This window comes from Lepidochelys olivacea (genome assembly GCF_965140295.1).
Source record: "Lepidochelys olivacea isolate rLepOli2 genome assembly, chromosome: 7".
In the NCBI taxonomy this organism is placed as follows: Eukaryota; Metazoa; Chordata; order Testudines; family Cheloniidae; genus Lepidochelys; species Lepidochelys olivacea.
The window spans coordinates 58025184-58047234 of NC_140417.1; the positions used below are offsets into that span (position 1 = coordinate 58025184).

Consider the following 22051-nt stretch of genomic DNA (forward strand, 5'->3'; position numbering starts at 1 on the left):
AGCTTCTCCTGCCCCTGAGCATATCACAGAGCTCTACAGAGAGGAGTTCAGTCCCACAGCACCGATAAGTGTAACTACCACCCTTGAACAAATGGGGAAACTGAGGCACAGAGCAGCAACATGAGTCACAACATGAGTCAGTGGCAAAGTGAGGGCTAGAGCACAGGGCTCTTGGTCTAACAACCACCCCCCCTCCCCCCGCTGCCGCCGCAACCTCTGACCTCTAGACCAGGAGAGCAGAGTAGAAGCGATGGGTTACCAACTGCTATATAGTACTGCACAACTAATGGTAGAGTTGTGTAACCTCATCACTTCCCTGTTGCCACGGGGTAGGAAAAGTTTCACACTGAGACGCCTACGAGGGCTGGGTAACATTTCTGCATCCACACCCCTTCTAGATTTTTCCAGGCATCCCCCTGAAAGCAAGCCCTGACTTCTAATCCCTGCCAGCTGGAAAACCCCTCAGGCATTCCCATGACACAAAGGGTGAACACAAACCCACGGATCTCCTGCCACAGTGCTTCCCCCAAGGAAGGGAAATATCTGCGGAGGAGAGACATGTTGCCACAGCTGCAGCGGGCTGGCAGGTCATGAGGACCTTCCCTGCCCCCCACCCAACAGGCTGAAACACCTGTGTGATCGCTCACACTCCAATGGTGCATAGTGTGGATTGCGAGTCGCACGATGCTCACACAGCTTGGAGGTGGTGCTGAGCTTCCTGAGGAAGTGGGGTTGTCACCCTGGCTGGGGGCACATCCTCCTATCCTCCTGACTCTCCTCCCTCTTGTAAAACTAGATGGAAACCTTAGAATGAGGGAGACTGTGATGATTCATTGCAGTCCATGTGACTTACGTGAATATCTTCAAGCACAACCACCTTGGGGCTGTCAGGGTGGGGGAAGTGTCATGTATCAGGATGGCATCACCAAAGGGATCCTAAGGGAGTTGGAGGCCCAGCTCAAGGGGATCTAGGACTCTTTGAACACCCCATCCTAAATGCACATATCCTTGTTAATTTCAGGCGCGCAAAAAAGGGAGACTGGCTTCCGCAGGCAGATTCCTCTGCCCCATCAGAAAAATCACCAGGTTGCACATAATGGCTTTTGGTAATTATGCATTTAATTTGCCTGCTTGGAACAAGGAAGGAGCCAAGGGGTGAACTGCTGGTCAGAACAGAACAGAGTTTGCAGGAACATTTCATCTTGTTCTCCCTGTGCCACTGTCTGGCTCCTGAGCCACATTTTGTGCTCTCGGTCACAGCAGAGTAAAGGCAGAAGAACTTCACAGAGATAAATGGAGCGATTCCATACGCGGAAGCAGAATCAGGCCCACTGAGACCAGAACGTGGCTAAACGTGTGTTCACAGGAAACATATCGGGCCCAGTTCTGATCTCGCACTAGTTGGATGTAACTCCCTTGTCTTCAGCTGAGTTATCCTGGCTTCCATTGGTGTCAGCAAGGGAGGAATCAGCTCCATTGGTTTTGTAACGATGAATTCAGCACCCACCCACTCCTGCACCCCTTATTCCCGGGAGCCCCCGCTGAAGCCTTCCAAGATGTTTCATTTTGATTTCAAACCTTTTTTGAGGCGAAATTTACTCCAATTTCAAAATGAACAAAAAAGCAATTTCAAGCCAAAACGCCAGAACTTTTGTTCAGAAAGTGTCAAACTGGGATGTTTTGATCATTTTGAAATTAAAAAATTATCGAGTTGAAACAGGCACTGTTTTGTGAACAGTTTCAACTTTGACAAATTGGCCTTTTCCTGTGGGAAAAATGATTTGTTGAAAAATTCCTGAGCAGCTCTTTGTTGGGTACCCAGATCACATAGATTTCTTTAAAAATCTTAGCCTCTAAAGCAGATTTTCCATTTTCTATTTATTCAGTGCTAGGGATTTTCTAGACATCCATTCCCAGACACTTATTCATTGCCAACGGTTTCCGTGCCTCCATTTCAACATCTTGCCTTTTCCCTTCAGATTTCTTCATTTATCACTGCCACAGAGATTCAGCAAGGCTGTCTTGTAATCACCACTCGTGTCCTCCTGACAGAGGGAAGAGCAAAAATAGAATGGAAGGTGGAGGACCGTGCTAGCATTCTAGCCCCATAGAATGCACTCACATCTGACAGGGGCTTTGAGAAAGACAGACTACATTGACTTCAATGGATTTATTCCTGATTTACACCCCATTGTAAGTGAGAGGAGAAACAAGCCTAATAGGGTTTCCCCTCAGTGTAATATATTGAGCCCAATTCTCCTCTCACTTATACTGGTTTGCAACCAATCAGGACTAACTCCACTAAGTCAATGGAGTAACTCAGGAGTAAAAAAAAAAATCATGTAAATGAAAAGTAAAGTAGACTCAAGCCAGTTGTACTCAAGGTTCAAACTGCCTGAGCATTTATGCACCATTCTCCCCACTCACTGGCGAAGAATGAGTGGAGCACTTAGCTGTGAAGCATCAAATTGGTATCATCATTGCCGCAACTCCCAAAGGGGCATAGAGTATTGCTGCTTATGGATCAAGGGCCTGCAGAGCATCCTTAAAATGGTCTAGCTGGCTGCTCAATCTACGTCCGTCACTGATTATCACCTTGCACCACCAAAGTTTTAATGCCCCCCGATCGCTGGCAGTGTAGAACTCTTCCTTGGTTAATGTGCTTTGTAAGTCAAGTTTTTAGGAAACAGACAAATCTCTCAGTCTCTGTTGAGGGGAGTGTTAACGAGAAAGTGATGAGATGCTCATTTCATCCTCTCTGGGTATTTTGGGGGACCTTCCGCAATGTTTCAGCAGGAATTATTATTCAGTCAGGACCCTCGACGACCGATCATTAATCAACATGACAGATACTGACAATGTAGATTAGAAGAAGGGGCCTTAATTACAGACAGATTTCCCAGGGGACTGCTCATACAGGGGCCTCTGTGCCATTTGCACAGGGGAAGGGAAAAACCCTGAATGATAGAATGGGAGAACGTTGGGATTTCAACCCCACTGTAGAATGTGGCTTTTTACTAGGGATGAGCAACCAGCTTGGAAACCAAAAAAGAAAAATCCAACTCCAAAGTATTCCATGGGGGGACAGGGGGTTGGAAAATGTTCAGTTTCTAGATCTCTCACACACAGTATATGGGCCAGATCCCCGGCAGTTGTAACTCACTGTAGCCATTTTTCCTCCAGTCCACCCAAAAGGCTTCTGGACAATGCAAGAGTCTCTCCCCCAGCCCAAAGAAAACCCTAGAGTGGAGAGGAAACAGGCAGGGACCGGCATCTGGTGTTTATTGTTTTATATGATCTGTGCCCTCTTGTGCTTTACATGATTAAGGAGAAGAGTGTCAATGCATTAGACTGTGCAAAGTGTATGTTCACAGCTGCCGTGTGCCTCTGAATGAGTTAAGCCAAACACCTCTGGGGTGGAGTTCTGGGACAGGGCGCGTTCAAACACACTGGAGTCTGAGGAGTCACCATTGTACCCAGGGGCTAGGAACGGGACAGCCGGTTCCAGCTCCCCACAGGAGGTGCCAGAGAGAAGATCTTTGTCCCGAGAGTGTGCCTAGGGAACCCAGCATCAGGGCAATGGCTGGACGCTATTTAGGCTCCAGGGGTTTAAAACTCTGGGCAATCCAGAGCCTGGCATTCCGTTCACTGCAGCCCTAGAGAGTGGCTGGACGGGGTGCTCACTAGGATCTGTGACAGAACAACATGGATGTTCCCTCCCTGGAGGAGTTGGTCCAAGAGATTTTCATGCCCCTTGGCTCTGCGTGGGAGAGGACAGGCAGAAAGCTCTGCCTGCAACATTTCTGACCAATCCAAACAGGGCCACGGCCCTCTGCAAAACCCTGCGCTTGGCTCCATCCTCTGGCTGCAAAACCTCAGAGATGAAATGGGTGACTGTCTTGCTCCTGCTGGCTCCAAAGTGCTCTGCCAGGCCTGCTGGTGGCGTTCAGCTTGACAGAGGACTAGGGCAGAATGGGCAATGTGTGCTGAATCACACGGGCTGGGAAGGGAGCTAGGACAGCGGACAGCAACTGTGTTCCACCATGATGCTTCAGCTGGCAGAGCTCAAAGCACGTGGGAGCAGAGCTTGGTTGGTGCAGAGCCTGTGGCAGTAGAACCAGCTTCCATCAGCAACTAGTCTGAGCACAAGTCCTGTCACCTGCAGGTGACATTCCATGGCTCACCTGCTCAGCCAGGTGTTTCCCTAATGGGCAAGGAGGGATCCCCAACTCCCTCTGGACTTTGACTCTTTTCAGAGGACTTATGGACGGGGGAGACTCACGATCTTACTTGGGGGGGTAGTCCTTCCCCCAGTCGTCAGACACCATGGTGATGGACGTACCAGAAAGGCATGTCAGTGATTCATAACAACAAAGCTACTGCTTACCAGAATCATGGTGGAGAGAGATTTGCCTGCAATCTTTAGGAACTCAGCCTTGACGAGATTTAAGTCAATTTCACTCCTGGAAACGATGATCCTTATTAGGGTCCCATCACAAGTGCCTGCCCCCTGCAATGACACATTTATCACTTTGGCAGTGCCACCGAGTGTTGGCATGATCTAATTTTCTCTCTTTTGTGGGAGGGGGGTGGGGAGAAGAGAAAGCAGATTTAGTGTTTGCAAATTGGTCCAAGATGGAAGAGACCAGGTTTCAGATGCTGCTGAGAATGAACTTAGCACATCTCTGCCTCTCATCCTGGTGCCTCACTATTCATGTGACCAAACCCATCCTGCAGTTTGGTGTGACTGCCAATCTTTGTGCATGAAAAACTCTGGAGCAAACATCTGCAGGGTTGCAAGCAGGAACGGAGGTTTATTGGTGCATACAGCACAGCTAAGCATGATAGCTTTACAGAGCATCTGCCCAGGACTCCAGCCAATCCATTTAGTCCTTTACCCTTAAGAAGGGGATATTCATCAGTTGCAAAACACTTGGGGGAAGCGTCTCTCACTTGCAGTCTTCCAGGGAAGGAGACTGCATAGGCTCCACATTTCTTTGTTACATCTATGCTCAGTGGGCTAAAGATCCCCATTAGCATTGACACATTCAGCCCCAAAGGCTTTAGGGATTTCCATGTACTTCCCCTTGGACTTCTTTTGTTTATTTTAATGTCACTGAGAAAAATGCATCCTAAAAAAACAGGAAACTTATTGGTACCAGAACAATTCAACCACCACTAGGGACAAAACCCAGCCCTAATTTATACCCAGTGCAAATCCGATGACCTCTGTGGGGGTTGCACTTATGTAGCTGAGGGTAGAACTGGACTCTTTGTGCCAGTCTCAACTCCACAGAAGCAAGCTCCTTCAGGACTTTAACTCTACATGTCCCTCTTCTTCCAAAGGGGCTGGGCCGGACTCTGCTCTCACTTGTACCAGTTTTACCCCACTGCCCCTTCAGCGCTTCGGACTGAAGTGAGAGGAGAAGTAGGCCCGCTCTGAACAGCCTGTGTTAGAACAGTCTTACCTTCAAGGCATGGTACAGCCGCTCTGCGAAGTAACTGTGGATGTTCTTTGTGCATTTCACTAGACACAGGAGAACATTCAGTTAGTGCCCAGGATCAGTCTAACCCAGGGACAGCAGATTATAGTAATTCAACTCCCTATCGTCTTCCCTAAACCTCCCCATGAGATCATGGCAGCTAAGAAGTGCCCTGGTATTATGGGATGGATATGCTTAGCCCACTACCGCAGTAGAAGAGAAGCGTAGACAAAAGTAAGGGAGTCCCGTGTCCCTTACCAATAGCCAGGATGGCATCTTCTAGTGAGCCATGGGTCTCACTCTGGATGCTGTCTTCTAGACTTTTACTGGCGAGCTTCTGGTATTCATCAAAGACTGTGGGAAACAACAAATGAAGGACTTTTAAATCCAGGCCAAACAATTCCCCAAGCATTTTGTGCCTTTTTTCCACTGATTGCATTTCTGAGGGGCCTGACCCAAAGCCCACAGAAGTGGATGGCCTGATTCCCATTGACTTCAGGTGAGGTCCAAAAAATGTGAAACACAAAAATACTGGCACCACACAAACACAAGTAAGTATCTGTATGTGCATATGATGGGTAAGTATGCACGAAGATGGGCACTGGTGTACGTAATTACTGGCTTACATTTGGAAGTACAGGTTCGCTCATTGCATGTTCATTTGGAAATCTGGCCCTTAATCCCTGTGTTTGACTATTGATCTATATCTGGTTCCAGAGGGGTCTGCATGGCTCTAGCATTCAGTTTTGTGTTTGCTGCTGTCACTGGCTCAGGGAGCTGAAGTAAAACTGAACTAACAAGATCTGGGCTGCTCATGGCCCTTCAGTTTTTGGATGGGGGAAAAACACCAGGGGAAGCTCGAATTTCTTGTTTTCCTCCTTGCAAAAAGAAAAACCACTAAGTGAGAAAACCATAAGCAAAAATACAGAGGTAAATTCCAAGATCTTTGGATTTACTCAGATTCCTGCAGAAAGTTCATATTGAACCACAGCAGTGAAGATTTGTTTTCTCTCTAGGTAGAGTGTAGACATTGCAAGTGAGGAATTATTAAGCCTCAAGTTTGACTTCTAGACCTGCACACAGAGCTAGCAGTTAAAGAAGACCTGTGTATTAGGGAAGGCATGGAATCTCCTTCACTGGAGATTTTCAAAACAAGGCTGGCTAGCCATCTGTCTTGGATGGTTGAGATGCAACAAATCCTGCATCTTGGCAGGGATGACCCTTACAGTCCCTTCTAACCCTATCGTTCTATGTAACACAGTGAGCTTCAAATATAAATCTGGGCAGCGTTCAAGCTTATCTCCTCTAACCTCAGTGCTTAGATACTACGGTGAAAGACACTAACAGATTGGAGATGACCTTCTCAGCTCAGGCCTGTATCAGAAATAAGTTTAGCTGGAACAGAGTTGAAATGAACTGAATTTTAAATAGATACCATTACTCCGCTCTCAGAGCGGTGGGGGGAAATCAGGGAAGAGCTGCTTCTTGCAAAAGGCTAAACCAAACCCATATTGTTTTTACTGTGACATGATCACTTATTTGAATGATTAAACCTCTATCAATGTTCTTTAATATGACCTTAAAAAGTAATATAAGTGCAATGTGTGCATGTGAATCATGACACATTTAATTAGGTGAGTGGATCTCAAACTATTTACCCTCCAGCCCTTCTTTGATCAACATTTTTTAAAACACATGATTGGGGGGCGGGGTCTGCCTCATGATTTTTGATCTCTTGAGGTCAGCAATACTGAACTGATTCTGAGAGGTTACATTTGGAAATGTAAGAGGGAGCTGGCCTCAGATTCCTAGCAAGAGGCCACAGAAGCAAAGTTCAGGTTCACCTGCTGCAGGCACATGGTCTGACTTCGCACCAGGTGACTGGCCTATTATGAACACGGGCACGACAGCCAACGTAACAAAGCCTGTTTGGCTGAACAGTCTGTGGTCATTGGCGGCTCTATGCTGCTCATGGGATGGTCTGATGTCATACTTCCCTCTGTCACTGATATCTATCATGTTCTTAGGAGCATGGTGCGGGGATTCTACCTGGGTGTGTTGTGATTCTTCAACATAAAACCATGCCACAAGTATGAACAGCATGTTGTAATGCATTTTAGAAAGTGACACTCTCTCTGTCTCTCACTGAGGTGATATCTTTTATTGGACCAACTTCTGTTGGTGGAAGGGAGAAGCTTTTGAGCATCACAAAGCTCTTCCTCAGGTCTGGAGAAGGTGACACGGCGATTACCATCTTCAGATCTGAGGAAGAACTCTATGAAAACTTGTGCCTTCCACCAGAAGTTGATCCAATGAAAGATATCACCTCACCCACCTGGTCTTTCTCTCCAGACATCTTTGTCTAACACACCAGTCTCTATGGTATCTGAACTCTTCAGTAAATGGACTGTGTTGAGTGCTCAGATCTCCCACCAAAGTGAATGGGAGCTTCTGGATGCTCAACACCTCAGAAAAAAAAAGTCAGGGCACATATTCAGGTGCTTAAATGTAGATTTAGCTGCCTAACTTTGGGTGTCTCGGTTGGCTTGGGCGGCCTTGCATCTGCTTTCTGTGGGGGATGCTTTCTCATTTTGGAAGCTGCTGCCGTGCATGAAAATACATCCCCCTGCTCTGTACCTCTCAGCAAGTGGGTGGCGCTCCTGGTGCACAGGATGGTGATGAATTGGATCTCATCGGTGCCCTGTATCTTCTCCCCAGCAGCGTAAAGAGCCTGTGATTGAAATACATTGGTTACAGCTCCCAGTGACATTCGAGGCATGGATCTCACAGGGGAGGGGTTCATGTGGCTTGGTGCAAAGCAGCATTTCCGCTCCCGCTGGATGTGTGCTGGGGCACTGCTTGTATTGCTTGGATAACTGATTTTACCATGCCACTTGCTGCCAGGCAAGCTAGACCCTTTCACACCACAACCCTTGCCTTTGTTTAAACTGGGATAGTACCTAATTGTTACAGCAGGGTGAGTAATTCCATTCCCTACCGAGGGCCTTCAGGTCACACCCTAAGAATCAGTGTTATGGTAAAGGACCGGTCACTTTATAGAAATACCTGTGTGTCCTGAAGCACCGTCGCTGAATCCATATAGCATCTTGGATCATCCCTCTCGCCCTAGGAGGGTACAATGGAAACACGGTTATTTGCTTTCCTACAGTGTTGCCCGCATGAGGATCTCAAAGCACTTTACAGATGGATAAATTCATCCTCCCAGCCCTTTATCCTCGCCAGGTAGATAAGCCTTATTGTTACATACAATACAAGAGAAAAATCCTTGTTGGTGATTGGCGCCTCATCATATGAGTGGTTTTAGCCGATCAGTTGCTATTGCTTAACTCAGGTCAATAATTCTGACGCATGGAGATGCTCTCTGAAGATTGTGGGGCAGGGTATAGAAAGGGGGCACAATGCAATTGGGGTACAGCACTTTTGAAACTAGCTGGAGGGCAATGCCCAGGTTGCTGTATAGGAATGGATGGTGTATAGGATGGTGCCCCCAGAGGCGGAGCTCACAGAAACAGTTTTGGAGGCTAACTACTAGTGCCTAAAGGAACTCTCGACTCTGCATCAGCTTTTAAAGCAGAGATCTAGTTCAAGGGGTCTCTCTGTGCGGGTGATTTATCTCGTAATTCTGATGGCTACCTGCAGCAGGTGGGCTTGCGATAAGAGGCCTGTACTCACTGCTAGTCCCAATCAGAAGAAGGGGAGATGAAGAGTCCTGGCTCCCCATTCTTTCATCACAAACTTACCTGAAGGAGGCAAACCAATATCTGCTCGAAGTAGCCACTTGTGTCCGATCTGATGTCCTCTTCCAGGTTAGAACAAGAGGACCAAGAAGAGGCGGGGGTGATGTGTTCACTGAAAGGCACAGTGAATGACTGAGGTGTCACCATGCCTTCCAGAACCAAATGAATGCTTGGCAGGCCCCAAGAAGGTAACCTGAGGGAAACACATGGCTGTGAGCAGCTCACTTAGCCCCGACTCAGGAACATGCATCAGCAGAGTTTCTAGTTTTAAGTCAGGGGGCCAAGCATATGCTCAAAAGCCAAGCATGCATTTAATTAAGTACCTTATAGAATCTGGGCCTTATTTTCTGAAACCCTCTCTCAAGACCAAATGCTGCCCTGGAGCCTTGAAGGGATTAAAGGATGGGCATGGACATAAATTTGACAGAGTCCCAACTGGGGCATGTCCCAGTAAAGCAAAACCCGGTGAACAAATACAGCTCCATAGACAGGAAGATTCCATTACACCAACATTGGTTTGCTTGCTACCCACATGAACTAAACCCATGACACCTTTGAGGTTTGCCCGTTACTAGATGGGACATTTAAAGGTGGGATTTTTTCAGAAGCAGCCAGAGTTGGCCCAACTCCTGTTGACTCCATTGGGAAGCCAACACCAAGCTCTTTTGAAGATCCCGCCTTACTACGGAAAATGTTATCAGTTCATTCAATTGCCACAAAACCCCCTCACAGTGCTTCCGTCACACACAGTGTAGTGTAAGCTGCTTTACCTTCTTTGTAAGCTTTGATTATTTCTTTAATTTGCACTTTTGTCCGTGATGCCAGGATCTCTATAATGACACCTTCGCTTGTTCCTAGACCCTTTAAGAGGAAAAAGGAAAAAAGAGTGGGAGAAAATACTTTGCCATGCAATTAAAGCTATCTTTAGAAAAATAGCCCTCAAGTGTCTGAGGGTTGTCATAGGCTGTGTGCTGAGCTGTGATAAATTGTCACGGTGAAACCTGGAACCACATTCAACTTGTTCAGTTTCAGTACAGATTTGTTTGCTAAGGCTCACCCCTCCTCTGAGCAATCCTAGAGTTGAAGTTGATTTTATGGGGCTCTGCCCATGTACAATGCATTCATCAAGGCTTTCAATGACAAGTGGCATTAGAAGGGTGTGAGGAGAATGATGCAATCAAATCTATCCATCTACATACAATTTTCATAAGCTTCTCTCCACTTGTAATTTTGCAAATAATTAGAAGTAGAGAAATAAAGTCCCACATCACAACCTTGGGATGCAAACATCCCATACCAACCTCTTCGGACCTGGAAGAAGACATCACCCCATCCTGCCCCTCCAGCCATCATCACTGGCTGATTTCTTATGGGCTTCATGTCAGAGGTTAGGGATTTGAAAGAGGAGAGGGGAGTAGCCTTATGGGTTGGTCCAAGGAGGGCATCCCATGCACAAAGGGCAGGTTGAGAGGAGGTGCAGGGATGTTGGTGTTAGAAACTGATGAATGAGCAGCTGAGGATGGCCTCCCTTGCAGAGCAAATTTGATGAGTAGGCTGCAAGTAGACAACAGGGGACAAGCAGGGAGGGGATGTGCTGAGAGTCCCAAGCAGTCTGCCAAGAATTACAAAGGGATCTCACAAAACTGGGTGACTTGGCAACAAAATGGCAGATGAAATTCAATGTGGATAAATGCAAAGTAATGCACATTGGAAAACACAATTCCAACTATACATATAAAATGATGGGGTCTTAAATTAGCTGTTATCACTCAATAAAGAGATCATGGAGTCATTGCAGATAGTTCTCTGAAAACATCCACTCAATGTGCAGCAACAGTCAAAAAAGTGAACAGAATATTGGGACTCATTAAGAAAGGGATAGATAAGAAGACAGAAAATTCCACATTGTCTCTATATAAATCCATAGTATGCCCACAGCTTGACTGCTGCAAGCAGATGTGGTCACCCCATCTCAAAAAAAGATATATTGGAATTGGAAAAGGTTCAGAAAAGGGTAACAGAAATGATTAGGGGTATGGAACGGCTTCCATATGAGGAAAGATTAAAAAGACTGCGACTTTTCAGCTTGGAAAAACGACAGCTGAGGGGGGATATGATAGAGGTCTATAAAATCATGACTGGTGTGGAGAAAGTGAATAAGGAAGTGTTATTTACCCCTTCACAAAACATAAGAACTAGGGATCACCAAACGAAAATAATAGGCAGCAGGTTTAAAACAAAACAAAAGAAAGTATTTTTTTCACACAACACAGAGTCAACCTGTGGAACTCTTTGCCAGAGGATGTTGTGAAGGCCAAGACTATAACAGGGTTCAAAAAAAACCTGGATAAGTTCATGGAGGATAGGCCCATCAATGCCTATGCGCCAGGATGGACAGGGATGGTGTCCCTAGCTTCTGTTTGCCAGAAGCTGGGAATGGGTGACAGGGGATGGATCACTCAATGATTGCCTGCTCTGTTCATTCCCTCTGGGGCACCTGGCATTGGCCACTGTTGGAAGACAGTATACTGGGTTAGTTGGACCTTTGTGTGACCCAGTATATCCATTCTTATGTGATGGGCCTGGAAGGGGATGAAAAGGACTTCGAACTTGAGCCTTTGGAGGGATTCAAAGAAGGTGGTGATGTGGTCATTGAAGGTGAGGATGATGATCTTAGCAGCTGTGTTTTGTGGGGACCTGACATTGTTGGGGAGGCCCAAGAGAGGAGGAGGTTACAGTTGTCAAGACAGCAGAGAAGGGCCTAGATGAGAGCTGTAGCTGTCTGGGCAGAAAGAAGAGGAACTTTGGAATTTTATAGAGCAAGAAGTGGCAAAAGAGATCTGTATTTTTCAATCATTCTTCACCAGAAATACAGAATTTTGCACAGTTCTGCTGTTGACCTCAAGTCGAAGGCATAAATAATATTTTAAAGGGTGCCCTTTCCACCAAAGACGTGCTGTAATAGCTTATCCAGCCAAATATTTGCTATAAACATTGGCCTGCTGAGAAACAATACAGTGGAAAGGGTTCATCCAGTTCAGCTACCAAGCACTTGTATTAGCACAGGAAATTAACACAGTGTTCCTACTACCACTTAATAAGCAGCATGTCATTGATTTACCTTCAGGGCATCATGTAATTCCTTGGCATCGTATTTAAATGGTGGGTACATAAGGGCTATGATGAGCCTCTCAAACTTGCCACTCAGTTCAGACTTCAAGCTGGCAATAAGATCCTGTTAAAGACGAAAGATCTAATTAAGGGAAGAGTGCATCCAATGCTCACTGCATTGCACGTCACTTTCCCTGAATCTCCATTTGTAACCCCCATGATGAGCTACAGCAATAAAGCTGATGCACAATGTCATGTTGACTGGCTTATTATACAAGCACCTATGGGGCTGATCAGGAGGCCACCCTTATGAGTGGACTGTGTCTAGGTATTTCTGTAGTGCCTCCTCCAATAACTGCAATATCTGGGCACTTCACAAACATTATAGAATTCATCCCCACAACCCTTCCACAAACCCAAATCCTTGAAATTTCCCATAGGGAAGTTTGTGGCTTTCCAACTGGCTCTGCTCTTCACGCACACATGCCCTGGCCAGCCCAGGCCTGGTAATAAATCCGGGGATGGGTGTTGGACAAGAAATCTGGATGCTGCAGAACATCATGGTCATTAACTATACTGCATCCGTGCACTAGATAGAACCTTGGGTCCCAAGAACACAGACCTCCAGTCTACCTACCTTAAGAAGGTAGACTTGCACTGTTGTAGTAATGTCACTGCCCAAAACCTCTGTACCCTTCCATAAAATACCTAGAGAGAGACAAGGTGAGTGAGGGAATATCTTATTGGACCAGCTTCTATTGGGGAGAGACAAAAGGTCTGTTAAGCTTGGAAGCTTGTCCCTATTGCCAACAGAAGTTGGTCCAATAAAAGATATTACCAGTCCCACCTTGTCTCTCTAATATCCTGGGACCAACACAGCTACAACAACAGTGCCAATAGACCAATGGGTGACACAAACACACAACATCTGACATTCCGTCCAGCAGAGGGCAGTGCTCCCATGGTCTCTGACACCTCCCTTCTCAGGAAAAGCATCATGCAGTGCAAAGAGAAAATTGATCAAACATGTCCTTTCTCTGGATAACCTGTCCAAACTGTTCCTTGAACGATCTGGCAATCTGTTGACGCTGTGCGCTCCTCCTTTTGGTGAGGACATTGATTATAGCCTGTTCGTCTGTCCCTGGAAACAAACGATGATAGGATGTAAACACACTGTGCGGGAGAATAAGGCAAGACATGTCAAACTCCCAAGGGTATTACCCATCCAACCTTCCCAAACTCACTGCCCTCACAAGGAGGGGATTTAGGCACATTTTGGAGCAGCTTGGATTCTGAATTCCCATGTGATGGCACAAATGGCTGTGGTTTTCTGTAGGGAATTGTGCTAATGCTATAACCGAAGTGTAGAATGTTTTAAAAACATGGCTGGTAATAGATAGAGTCAACTCACCGAGTCCTTTCATAGCTTTATACAGAACTTGGGCATCGGGCGTGGGGTCAAAGCTCAGGGTGCCTTTCACTGAGCTGCCATCTTCATCACGCTGTAAGAAAAGGCAACTATGCATCCCATGTGAAATTAGTTTGATAGGGCTCAGTCCAGGTCCCTGTGGACTTAGAGCACAGATTACACTATTGCAATAGGTGCTGATTAACTCCTTAATGGCAGTCCCAGCAGAAAGACCTGACTATCGAAACTGGACATTCCTGTTGCCCTGAAAGGTGGTATCTTATTATGTTCATGGCGTATACACACATAAGTTAGATAAACATGCAAAATACTCTTGCTGGAAAGGATGCAATGTAACAACTTTATTTCTTAGAATCCAGAATGATAACACACAAGAACCCAAAACAGAAAGAGACAAAGCAGGCTGCTCCCTAAAACAGAGGCACAACTCTCCCCACTTTGTTCTAGGCTGCCTTTTTGCAGACTGATTCTGCAAGCCCCAGATCACAAATTTCCCTACCTAGCCTGCAAGCAAGACCTAGAAACCCTTCAATCTTAAAGTGATCACTTGCCATTTTAAACACAGTTTTCCAAGCACCAAGTAAATCACAAACATAGTTTAATACAGTTGAGTATTTGTGTGTGATACTACATTACTGCTATAACCAGAGTGTTATCATGCAGGGTAGTTTTATACATAACTTCATTTGTTCCATGGCATATCCCAGTTGAAAACATGGGCTTTTCTGTGCTGTAGCTTCACATGCCTGGCTCCTGATTGAGGTAGAGTTAGACTGGCTTCACAGGGTGTGGCATCCCAAAGGAGAGCTACAGGCCAAGCAAGAGGAACCAGTGTATTTTGCAAGGGTGGATGAAACTGGAGACGTTCAGGTTTAGCAAACTTGAGCGAGAATCTCTTTCCTCCATCCCCGGCCTGGGGTCCTGACTTAGAGGGGGTCTCTGGGCAAGCCGCAAGGAAACGGCCAGCCCTCTCCTCCCTGTGCTGTTTATTAAGTGGTAGCATTTCAATACATCCCAACCTTGTGATGCAAACATCCCAAACCCAGCCTTGCAGTGTAGGGTTCACCTAATGCAGCTAATTGGGGACAGGCTTGGATTTACCCACCAACTCCCAATAGTTTGGGGCCTTAGGCCTTGTCTACCTGGGAAAGATTTTTGATACAAATTAACGTGTGAACTTACACCAGTACAGTTGTTCTGGTATTACCCCCCAGTGGACAGCCTTATTCCAGTATAAGAGGGCCTTTTCAGGTTAGTTTATGTTGCTTGCGAAGGGGTTGATGCTAAACCCGAAAAAGGCACTCATGCCAGACTAGGAGTCCATATAGGATAGCCATCTCAATATAATGGGTGAAACTTTCCCATCTAGAAGACCCCAAAGTCTCCAGATCAGCTGGACTCAGGCCTAGGAGACTGCTTTTGTGAAAGCAACATGTCGTATCTTGCTAGACTTTCAGATCATCTTCCTTCCCGCCTATCCTGAACCTTACAAGGGAAGTCAGCATTCTTCTTTGACTAGTCAAATGCATTTATTGACATTCTTTTTCCTCCATGAGAGGCAATTGCCAACACTGAACTCCGTTTTCCAATGAAGAGCTAATGGAACCAATAGTCACCCCTACTCAGCTTTTGTTAGCTCTACCTGCCAGGTAGGAGATGGGAACTATGCCCATAGTAACTGTAGGGCAGAGCTGCATGCTGGTGACCTTGCAAAATCTCACTAGAAACCAGGCATGCGATTCCTGGAGGAATCTTTCTCAAGCTCTTCTACCTGGCAAGGCTCACTTGGAGACAGCCATGGGCTGGAAGGATGTGGGCAGAAGAGGGATTGTGTGTGGGAAGAACTTGGACTGCTTGGTAAATCTCTGGGAAAAGAGGCATGGAGTCCAAGGCTGCACCAGTGGTAATAGCAGAAGGGATTCATACTTAAGCAGGAACCACAGGGTGAAATGCTTATGACCCATGTCACGCAGGAGGAGGTCAGACTCACTAGATGATCAGAATGGTCCCTTCTGGCCTTATTCTCTATGAATCGAAGGTTCCTGCCAGCTGACTATGTTTGCCTGAAAGCAGCTGTTGGGGTGGCCTAGCTCTGTGCAAAAGAAACAAAGGCAAACGTCTGTGTGGATGGAAAGTTATCTGAGTATGTCCATGCTACTATATCTAGCTCCCTTGGACACACAGCCTAGGACAGGAAGCAGCTGGAATAGTGAGAGTTACTTGCACAGTTTTTCTTGTATGTGAAGCTTGCTTCCTTCTATATTATGGGCCTATAGAGTTCCTCTGTCTAGATTTAGTTAACTAGGGTTAGGTTTACTTAGCCCATAGTTTGAATATTAGGTTTATTCCTGTTTGTCTTTATTTATCTTCATACTTACATCAATCCCTGTATGGGCACACAAAGTTAGCTGCCCTGATAAACAGCTTCCTCCCTGTTGATTGCATTGTCTCCCCAGTCCTTTCACTCACACTTCTCCACTGCATGAAATTCAAATTCAATTTCCTCCTTTTCACACTCCTCCGGAACCATGTGAAGGGCCAGATCCTCAAGTGAGGTGTTGCCACTTTGTGCTTTACTTCCAGTGGAAGGTGGCAGTCCAGCTAGCATTCCTGACCCCGGAAGGATCACCACACTGTTGCTTATAATCAACATCAAGACTCCCATGCCACTCATTCCTTGCTCCAGGCAGAGGGGATGTGGATGAAGAAAGGAGGGAAGACTGGGATGCCCCACTGTTGGCTGCGGCTTCAGTCCCTGCAGACTGTTAGCAGCCTGGGTGTGAGTTAGAGCAGCCTGGGGAATGCTCTCGGTTGGTGCACTGTGACTCGGAGATTGGGGAAGTGCAAAGGTGAGTTTTAATTTATAGGGCTCTTGGGGCAAGGCACACAAATTTAAATGACCCTTATGAAAAAAAAATCCCAATCAGGGATTTGAGTCAGTTCTGGCTAGAAGGAATCAGGCATCACTCACAGCCACACAAGTCCTTTATTTGTGTTCTCTGGCTGTCATAGCAGAGGGAGGGAGAAAGGTGTGGCCATATCAGGTTAGGACAAGAATCCAGCTGAGACTCATCCGGCTTTCTGTTTCCAGGTGACTCCTCAGAGGTAGCTGACTGAAAAGAGTCAATATATGCAGCACTGCCATAACGAACAAGCCCCATTAGACAGGCATGCAGCGGGATCTACTCCACCTGACATGCTCCTCAGTTAGGCTTTTTTACTTGACTATCTCTAGTTACAATTTTCCAAACAAAGTTTCTTCTCACAAAAAAGTGGCATTTTGTCCAAAACCTAAGTTTTCTGTGGGAAAATGTGGGTTTTGCCTGGATTTTTTTAACTGGAAAGTTTCTCACAAAATGTTCATTTTTCAAAATTTTGAATTGAAATGTTCACTTTGTTTTTCAAAAAGCAAAAGAAAATTCAAACTTTAGTCCATTTTAAAAAAAAACTGGGGGAGGGGGAACAATTTCCAGGGCTTTTGGAGTGGTCGTGGTTCTGTGCTTTGCTTCCTCTTTCCACTCTCATTTTTCAAAGTGTCTCCAATTTTGGAAGAGTGACAGAGCAGCAAAATTAAAAACTAAAAGGAAAAAAAGTCATGCCCCCCCTTCACCCATTATTCATCTTCTTGAACCTGGTGGTGAAACGGGGTGGGGTGGAAGAGGAATGCTGACATTTCAAAAGTTTCATGCAGAAATAGGAGGGGGGCAAAATGAGACAATATTTAAAAAAAAAACACACAGGAAACTTTCATTTGTTTCCATTTCACAGGGTTCAAATTTGAAATTTTTCATTAAATGGTTTGTCTATTTTCAAACCAACTCTACCAGTAATGCTCTCAGTCAAAAACCAGAGCAAAATGTTTTTCCCACTTGAAGTAGAATCCTGGCCCTCACTGTTCTCCATATTTTATACTGGCTAGAGTAAAAGCACCATCTGTATCACATGAGAACCATAGAGTCCAGCTACCGGGCAATACAAAGAGGAGGCAGCATTGGGACAAAAACAGTTAATGGAAGACAGCTAAACAAACCCCATCAGGATAATGACGGTTTGGCGCTGGTGTCTGGAATGCGGCTGGGTGGAGAACTGGAACACCATTCTGTGGAGGATTTTGAGATTTCAGAATCTGGTTTCATTCCAGTTTGGAATAAAAGCCAAAGCTCTGAAGTTCTCTGCAGAAGGGAATTATTTTCTGCCCAGCTTTGGGGCAGTTTGCCTGATGGGCTGCCCTAGAGCCAGAGACCCTGGAAGCTCCAAGAACCCAGGTTGCCTAAGAGCCATGTGCCTTATAGTTTGGGCAGCTGGATCTCCCTGGCTCGCCATTAACTTGCCAGGTGGGCTCTGGAAGGTGCTGGACAGCCCCGCTGGCAGGAAGCCAGCCAGGCTTCCAATGGAACAAATGAAAGTGTATCATCAAAATGTTTCTGACCCGCTCGACTGTGGACAGGGCTCCTGGTAACTCTGGTGGCTGGTAGGTGACTGCGTTCAGGAAGTAAATGCTTTCCCAGTGACCAGATCATCATCATCATCATCTAGGTCTCCTCTTTATCTCCAGCTCTTGGTAAATCAGTACAAAGTCTCAGGGTGGAATCCTGAACCTACTGAAGGTAACAGGAATTTTGCCATTAATTTCAGTGGGGCCTAAATTACACACCTGATCAGTTGCTGCCCTCCACACTTTGACCTCAGGTACAGAATGGGTCTGCCTCAGTGAAAGCCATTCAGCCACTGGACCAGATTTGAAATGTACATTTTCAAAGTAATGTGAACTTTAAAGGAACATTGTAGTCTTGGCTCCCCATTGAGTCCAGCTCTCCGTATTGATAGGCCACTGCCATGGAAGGTTTTGAATAGCTACTTGAGACCACATCTCCTTCCAGGTCCAGGACCTACCACCACAGCTGGAGCAATCAGCCCGGTGGCCAGTCGAGAGGCTGATGACAATGGGAGGTCGAATGTTTACAGGAGCTGGACCTAGACTATGTAACTCACTCCTACAAGGGAAGAGACTGACCAAGTTGTTCACAGCTCTCAGAACTAAATGCAGAACTCATTTCCTCAGTTTAGATGTCCTTCAGTAAAGTCTCCACCCACCTAACCCCTTCTCATAAGCAAACAGCCAATAGAAGTGCTAGCCTGTTGCTTAAAAACCAGCACACATATTTAACAAATTCCTCATAATCAAACACACGCACACAGAGTGGTCATGCATCAGGTGTGGTCAGTTTGTAAGTGGAAGGATTTTACTCTGTCTCTACACATAGAATTTATATATTGTCTGAGGCATGACAATGCGCCTCTAAAATCATGTACAGAGAATTTCACACGCCAGTATTTCCTCTACTTACCCAGCCCTTCCACCATGCCATGGTACACTTGGTAGCAATTCTTTTTGCCTGTAAATAAAGGAAGTTACATGTTGGATCTTTTGAAAGTTAAAGGTCTTGAGCATGTGTGAACTGGAAAGACAAAAAAAAGTTTCCTGCAAACTCACCACTAGAAAACAAGAAAAAAAAAATTCTGCTCTCTGGAGGTCTATTCACACTGGCCGTTGCAGGGTCTAACTGGCACCTCTGCACCAAAAAATGTACAGATATGTGCCTTCCTCTTCTATACACCCCACAAGGCAACACCTTAAAGACATGGTTTGACCGGTTTTTGTACATATGATCTCACTGGCAGAGATGCAGTTGCTTAGTAACAGGACTTCCCTGGTTAAGAGCCTCACTTTCAAACTTGGTTGACTAAAGTTTGAATTTCCCCTTCTGATTTTTGCAATGTGCCTGCCTGAGCCCCAGGGGCTTGTGCACCATGGAAATGACCGCCAGATAATGTCAAGATACCAGTGTGGCCCAGAGCACATAAAACACTCAGATCAATTGCTCTCTAATTATTAAAGGACTCTCTCTACCTGTACCCGAACAAAACAAGACACTAATTCCCTCAGCTAATCCCCACCCAGTGCCCCATCCCTCCCAGCAAAGCCTAGGAGAAAAAAAGGAGCCCTACAGCTTGCACTGAAGCTCACTATGTTGAGGCTGTGAAGACCCAGGAGGGAAGGGCGTTCCAGAGCCCCACGTGGAGAAGGCACTGCGAGACAGACGCACCCTCTCTGTCGTACCAAGGTCTGGGAACTCAAGGGCCTCTGACAATCACAGCAGCACCTGAATGAGGAGGGAAGTGGTCTGTTAGCCAGGCCCAAAGCAACTAGATGTAGCCCTGTGGAGATTCCGTTGCTATCACCTACTCTCGGGGTGATGGACTCATGAGCCCTCCCCCCTCCCACTAAAGCTGGCCAAACTTTGGGGCTTTTCCAAATCCCTCGGTGGGATACACAAATCTGGTTACATGTGCCTTCCTGGGGGGAAAGGGGAGGGAATCAGCCCATCCTGAGCAAGATGGATACAAATGTAATGGGCCCACAGCTCTCAAAATGCCAGGCAGCCCAATGAAAACCAGGGACTGGACTACTGTGAACTGTAAGGCCCCTCTAGTGAGGGACTAGCGGCTACTCCTCCCTGCCCTCCCACCCCCTCAGCCTCGGCCACCTTGACTTAGGCAGACCAGCCCAACCTGGAGAGACTGATCTCCACTTTAGACCCTGTTCCCCTTTAGAGACTGGGCCCAGGCACCACGTGCTCAAGCTGCCATGGGGGAATTGCAGTTATTGCAAGGCTTTGGAAGACAGATTGTAAGGGAGTGGTTCCTCCCATGCCCCGGAGCGGTGCCCAGCTCTCCAGGGTCAATAACTGTCTCAGTAACATTCCTTTCTGGAGACCAACATCCACGCCTTGAGTTAGCGAACAACACTGACAGCTGCAGCTCCACCCCTCACATTGTTTCCCCATGATGATCACAGGATTATGCAGAAGTTGCCAGAGTCTGGCCTATTGTGCAAGCTGCCCTAGATTGTCAGGGGTCTCTGGAGTTCTGGGCCACCCCTGGGGTTAGCTCTGTGCTCAAGTTTTCTCAGTTCTGCTGTCAGGACTGCCAGAGGTTTGGGGTTGTGGTGTTTAAACTCTGTGCTGATTTCCCCACTGGCAGCTTTGGGGAATTCAAGAATGACTGACAAGAGTTTGCTCAAACTTCCCAGATTTAAAATATATTTTTTAAAGTGGGAGCCCTCAGGAGAGGAAGGTGCTAAGGCTGCTTTAAGAGACCTTTGCCCTCTCAAACTTAGAGCTGCTCTGTTCGACCTGGTCCAGCCTGCTACAATCTGAAGAATACCAAAGCCAATGAAGAATCACTAGGGTGTAGGGACAGCACAGTGATGCCTCCTTCCACATCCCTTGTGCCACCAGGTGGCCCTAAATGCCCACTGAGCTATTTGGCTGCATGGGAAGATGTGACCCCACATGTCATTCATTTAAAAAAAACAAAACAAAAAAAACTCAACAAACCACATTTTTAAACAAACTTTCCTTACCTCGGATATTAAGAGCACCTGAGATCATTGGGTGGAGTAGCTGTCATTGCTATGTAAGGATGTGGGTGTCTCTGCACGAAGTAATGGAGGATTTGGCCTGCAGAAAGCAGAATACACAGTGCTGGCTGTAGCTTGCAGAAGGCTGTCATGTTTAAAAATGTTCAGTGTAATGATATTTTTAAAAACTCAGATTACCTCCGTTCCACCATCCATGCTATTCACTTCCTTTCTGCCTTTTGTGCATTTTTCACAGTGAAGATTTTCATGGCCTATCTCTAGTCATTCACTTTCCTGGGCTACTGCAACAGGCTAGTCAGACACTGCTGTGTTAGGACAGCAAACAGGATAGAAGAAAGTTCAGAAAGCATGGAAACCAAGGCTTAGTAAAACCCACCTGATTCCACTCTCACATTGGTGTGAATTAGGAGCGAGTCAATGGCTAGCCATGAATGTAAACTGACATAAGTGGGAAGCGAATTAGCCTGATATTTCTACAAAACCCAAATGCAATCTAGCAGCATCTCTTACATTTGCACTGATCCATCTGAAAAGAGAGAACCTTAAAAAAAGATACTGGAAATGAAACAATAGTGTATTAATACATTGTAAATGATCATGGGGATGCAAGTTACTGTTACATGTAGTAATGAGCCAGGAGGTTTATTACACTAATCAGTAACAGTCTATAATAAAGCAGATGAGAGGAGAAACCAAGACTATGTGGTCACTGAGGATCCCTTTGGTAAAAATAGGGGCTAACTCCAGCATTGTGGCGCTAGCCACTACCAAAGATACAGAAGTTCGAGTACCTATGTCCAGTAGCCTAGGATAATGGTGAACTCAA

At 46.1% G+C, this 22051-nt stretch overlaps 1 protein-coding gene across 1 annotated transcript; it reads right to left on the bottom strand.

The window, feature by feature from the left end:
* Window positions 1-1106: 1106 nt before the first annotated feature.
* On the bottom strand, window positions 1107-21490 carry ANXA8L1 (annexin A8 like 1). Its single transcript, XM_084634087.1, has 15 exons — window positions 21403-21490; window positions 21208-21304; window positions 19791-19945; window positions 19130-19177; window positions 13764-13854; window positions 13399-13493; window positions 12363-12476; window positions 10012-10102; window positions 9245-9324; window positions 8550-8609; window positions 8121-8214; window positions 5742-5837; window positions 5469-5527; window positions 4388-4510; window positions 1107-2045 (listed from the first exon to the last, which is right to left on the bottom strand). Exons 4-15 carry the CDS (start codon window positions 19148-19150, stop codon window positions 1986-1988), a joined length of 984 nt encoding a protein of 327 aa, XP_084490213.1. The 5' UTR covers window positions 19151-19177; window positions 19791-19945; window positions 21208-21304; window positions 21403-21490; the 3' UTR covers window positions 1107-1985.
* Window positions 21491-22051: the final 561 nt, after the last annotated feature.